The following is a 4,565-nucleotide window of genomic DNA, read 5'->3' on the forward strand; positions in this document are numbered from 1 at the left end:
TGCCCCTTAATTGGAAAAAAAAGATAATAATAATTGGGTACTCTGAATTTATTATTTTTTTAAAAAAGGATTATTTGTAGCTTCCCCACCAATCAGTTTTTTCCATTATCCTGAAGTGACCTTATTTTTATCGGGAGTTAGCTGAAGTGTGTTCCTAACCTCTCATTATCTAAGTTTCCATTCACCATTTTTCTGTCCACCTGACCCAGTCCATGGCTTTCTCCCTCATTGTCTAAAACACATCAGCAACTTTTGTATAACCCTGGTGCATATATTTCAGTCTAAATCACTGATATATACCGGAAAACTGTGGAGTCCCACTGGAAACAGACGTCCAGGCATCATTCAGTCCTGGATGTGACTAACAGCAGCAACAACAGCTGAATCCAAACCCTGCTGTTGCCTGTGAACTTGCTGATGTCTGTGCAGGTTGTTTGACTGAGCGAATTTCCTCCCACACACAGAGCAGTTAAACAGCCTCTCCCCAGTACCGCTCCGACGTGTGGGCCACATTGTAGCACAGTGGGTAGCACTGTTGCTTCAAAGCTCCAGGGTCCCAGAATTCCCGGCTTGGCTCACTGTCTGTGCGGAGTTTGCAAGTTCGCCCATGTCTGCGTGGGTTTCCTCCGGGTGCTCCAGTTTCCTCCCACAGGTCCAAGAATGTGTAGATTAGGTGGATTGGCCATGCTAAATTGCCCTTAGTGTCCAAAAAGGTTAGGTGGGGTTATGGGTTAGGTTGGAGGTATGGGCTTAAGTAAGGTGCTCTTTCAAAGGGCCAGTGCACTCGATGGGCCGAATGCCCTCCTTCTGCACTGTAAATTCTATGATTCTGTGTCAGTGTGAACTCGCTGGTGTTTCAGCAGATGCTGTTCACTTTTAAATCTCTTCTCAGTCAGATCATTTAAAAGGTTTCTGATCAATGTGAACAAGTCGGTGTGTCATTGAGTGGGATGACTGAGTAAATTTCTTGTCACACACGGGGCAAGAGTACGGCCTCTGCCCAGTGTGAACTCGCTGGTGTTGCAGACGCTGGGATGAACATGTGAATCTCTTCCCACACACGGAGCAGGTGAACGGCCTCCCCCAGTGTGATTGTCTTGGTGTCTCAGTAAATCCTTTTTAGCTTTAAAACTCTTCTCACAGTCAGCACATTTAAAAGGTCTCTGATCAGAATGAACAACTTGGTGTCTCAGGAGGTGCCATGACCGAGTGAATCCCTTCCCACACACGGAGCAGGTGAATGGCCTCTCCCCAGTGTGAATGCGTTGGTGTCTCAGTAAATCCTTTTTAGTTTTAAAACTCTTCTCACAGTCAGCACATTTAAAAGGTCTCTGATCAGAATGAACAAGTTGGTGTTCCTGGAGGATTGATGACTGAGTGAATCCCTTGCCACACACGGAGCAGGTGAATGGCTTCCCTCCAGTGTGATGGCACTGATGTATCAGTAAATCATTTCTGCTTTTAAAGCTTTTTGCACAGTCAGCACATTTAAACGGTCCATGGTCAGAGTGAACCTGACGGTGAGACCAGAGGTTTGACGAATCATTAAATCTCTTCCCACATTCCAAACAGGTAAATGGCCTCTCCCCAGTGTGAGTGCGTTGATGTAACAGTAAACTATTTGTGCTTTTAAAGCTCTTCTCACAGTCAGCACATTTAAAAGGTCTCTGATCAGTATGAACAAGTTGGTGCGTCAGGCGGTGGGATGACCGAGTGAATCCCTTCCCACACACCGAGCAGGTGAATGGCCTCTCTCCTGTGTGATGCGTTGATGTAACAGTAAACTATTTGTGCTTTTAAAGCTCTTCTCACAGTCAGCACATTTAAAAGGTCTCTGATCAGTATGAAGAAATTGGTGTGTCAGAAGGTGTGATGACCGAGTGAATCCCTTCCCACACACAAAGCAGGTGAATGGTCTTTCCCCAGTGTGAATACGTCGATGAGTTTCCAATTCAGACGGGGAATTACATCCTATCTCACAGTCCCCACATTTCCACGGTTTCTCCATAGCTATCGACAAGTTATCAGGTGTAGATGGGATACAGATTTGACGTCACTGTCAGGTCAGCGTGATGTTATTAAATGGTGGAATAGGCTCACGGGGCTGAATGTCCTATAGCTGCTTCTTGATTCCTTTGGTGCGAATGTCCTTATGTCTCTCCAACTTGGATCATCAGCTGAAGCCTGAGTACGGTGTCTCCCTGATGTAAATGCTGCAATTTCTTTTCATGCTTTGTGATTGGTTAAAGCACAGTTCCCGCTAACTGTGGAAAATTACATAGATGTCTGTGTCTCGGTGCTTTTCCAATCATAGTAATTTTTGAAATCTTTTCCGCAAAGACAAAACAGACAAATATTTCTCCTTCCACGTTGAAAGGCCGGTCCTGATGAATCAAGTGACTCTGGCAGATCTCGACATGATGTTTGCATCTGCAAATATTCTGTAAAAAGAGATACATTGAATTACTGTGAATATATAAACAGGCCATTCTGTCACAGATTCTGCTGTTGTCCGTAGTCGGCTCACATCTCCAACTGTCCCCCGATCTTATCTCAGCCTTTCAGCTGATTTTCGATTCCATTTTCTCTCATGCGTTTGCCCCGTTTCCTTTTGAAAACATCTCAGCACTTTCTTCAGCTCATTTCCATGTAATGAATAACACATTCTAAATCTGTGATGAATACATTTGTCAGTATTGCCCCCTTTGATTTATTCGTAACTATCTTGTATTTATGACTCAATGTTTATTCCTTGTTTGCGATAGAAAAAATGCCCACTCCATTTATTCCTTCCTGAGAGCTGTAATCTGTCGTTTTACAAAGGTTATCACAGTCACTCGAGGACAGAAATCGCAACGGGACAAACCTTTCTGTTGGATTGAGTTTGTTGAGTGTAAATTCTCTCCTTCTAACCCCCTGTAAAAGGAGTTCACAAAAGCCATCACTGTCAGTCCAGGATAGAAATTCTGAACAGGCAATTCTAGTTTCTCTGGAACATTTTCTCCTCTCTTGTTCCCCCAAAGCTGTAAATCCCCGTCCCACACACTCTCCTTCCTCCCTGGGCTGAAATCCAAACCCAGATCACCATCTGCACCATTTCTTTCCTCCACTCCCAGTTTTCTCCCTCCCTCTCCTCTGCCTGGGTTCAGTTCTCCAGCTCCTGTCTGCAGACTGACAATAAAATCAATGGGTCTTATTGGGGGTTTGGGGCCTCCAGCGGGTGTTTGTGAATCCTCCCACCCACCTGCCAGGGTTTCCTTCCTTGTCAGAGATCAGAGTCCTCATTGATTTGAGTGCGAAGTGTGAGCTCTTATTTATTATCCCCCCATCCTGTGATGTGAACCACCCTCCAGTGTGTGAAGCAGGATGGTGCCCGTTAACCTGGGCCTGTTCCCGGGAGGGAGGGAGAAGCTCCGCAGCTGCAAACCAGGGAGCTGACAATGATGGTGAAGGGTTTGCTCAGCTCACAATGCCCGGGGACTGATTGACGGCGGGTTCGGACCAATAGGAAGCGGGGGCGGTGCTGGAGGACCGAACAAGAGCGGCTGGTCCTCCAACCAATCAGAGAGAATGGGAGGCGGAGCAAAGCCGGGGCTTCGCTCCCTCCGCATGCTCCCGGCCCTGTCTAGGAGAAAAGCCCGAGCAGCTTTCACCGGTTCAACCTCCGTATCCGAGCTTCATATCCGGGGCTTGGGGCCTACACCGAATGTTTATGAAGCGTCCCGACCCATCCATCGGCTCCGTCCCGACCCATCCATCGGCTCCGTCCCGACCCATCCATCGGCTCCGTCCCTCCCTCATGACTCACCGAGCGGCATCTGACGGCGGAAAATTTCCACCCGGCCGCCGGAATCCTGAGCAATCATCAGCATTGCGCATGCTCTACCTCACGTGGGAGACCGGGCTCAGACCCGCCCCTCGTTCACTCCGATTGGTTAGAGGATCCGCTGAACCACTCGGTCCTCCTGGCCCACCCCTCTCTTTCTATTGGTCCAGACCTGCCATCAATCATCCGTAGGCATTGTGAACTGGAGCATGCGCAGTGCCGATGCTGGGCTCGGCCGGGAGGTAAACCCCAATAAGAAGTTTCCGGGCCCGGGTTTGCATCGAGCTGCGGCCTGGTCCCGGTGACAGGCCCGAGTTAACGGCCGCCGTCTTTATAGAGGCTGCAAACCTGCAGGGGGCAAAACATCAGAGATAGAGTTTGTTCTGAAACCAATGGGATATTGTAAAACAGGAGGTCAGGGTTACAGTCAACAACAACAACAACTTCTATTTATATAACACCTTTAACATCATAAATCATCCCAGTCAACTTCACAGGAACATTATAAAACAAAGTGAGACACTCAGACACAAAAGGAGATATTAGGATAAGTGACCAAAAACCTGGTCAAAGAGGTGAGTTTTGAAGAGTCTGAAAGGAGGTAAGTGAGGTGGAGACGGGGAGGTTTAGGGAGGGAATTCAGTGCTTGGGGCTGAGGGAACTTAAAACCATGGCGGAGTAATTAGAATCGGGGGTGTACAAGAGTCCAGGATCAGAGCTGTGCACATTTCTCAAGAGG

General features: G+C 47.6%; 1 protein-coding gene across 2 annotated transcripts; it reads right to left on the reverse strand.

Moving 5' to 3' along the window:
• Positions 1-740: 740 nt before the first annotated feature.
• Positions 741-3,884, reverse strand: LOC119961635 (gastrula zinc finger protein XlCGF7.1-like). 2 transcript variants are annotated; one of them, XM_038788921.1, is made up of 3 exons: positions 3,809-3,884; positions 1,774-2,441; positions 741-1,606 (listed from the first exon to the last, which is right to left on the reverse strand). In XM_038788921.1, exons 2-3 carry the CDS (start codon positions 2,006-2,008, stop codon positions 939-941), a joined length of 903 nt encoding a protein of 300 aa, XP_038644849.1. In that variant the 5' UTR covers positions 2,009-2,441; positions 3,809-3,884; the 3' UTR covers positions 741-938. The 2 variants fall into 2 exon arrangements, with proteins under 2 accessions (XP_038644849.1, XP_038644850.1); XM_038788922.1 differs by lacking the exon at positions 3,809-3,884 and adding an exon at positions 2,867-3,005.
• Positions 3,885-4,565: the final 681 nt, after the last annotated feature.

Source organism: Scyliorhinus canicula, unplaced genomic scaffold, assembly GCF_902713615.1.
Source record: "Scyliorhinus canicula unplaced genomic scaffold, sScyCan1.1, whole genome shotgun sequence".
NCBI lineage: Eukaryota > Metazoa > Chordata > Chondrichthyes > Carcharhiniformes > Scyliorhinidae > Scyliorhinus > Scyliorhinus canicula.

Coding starts and splice junctions, on each gene's coding strand:
- LOC119961635 (XM_038788921.1), bottom strand. CDS start 2,008: ATGGAGAAACCGTGGAAATGTGGGGACTGTGAGATAGGATGTAATTCC. Junction 1,607..1,773: donor CACAAATAGTTTACTGTTAC/ATCAACGCATCA, acceptor GTTTACTGTTAC/ATCAACGCACTCACACTGGG.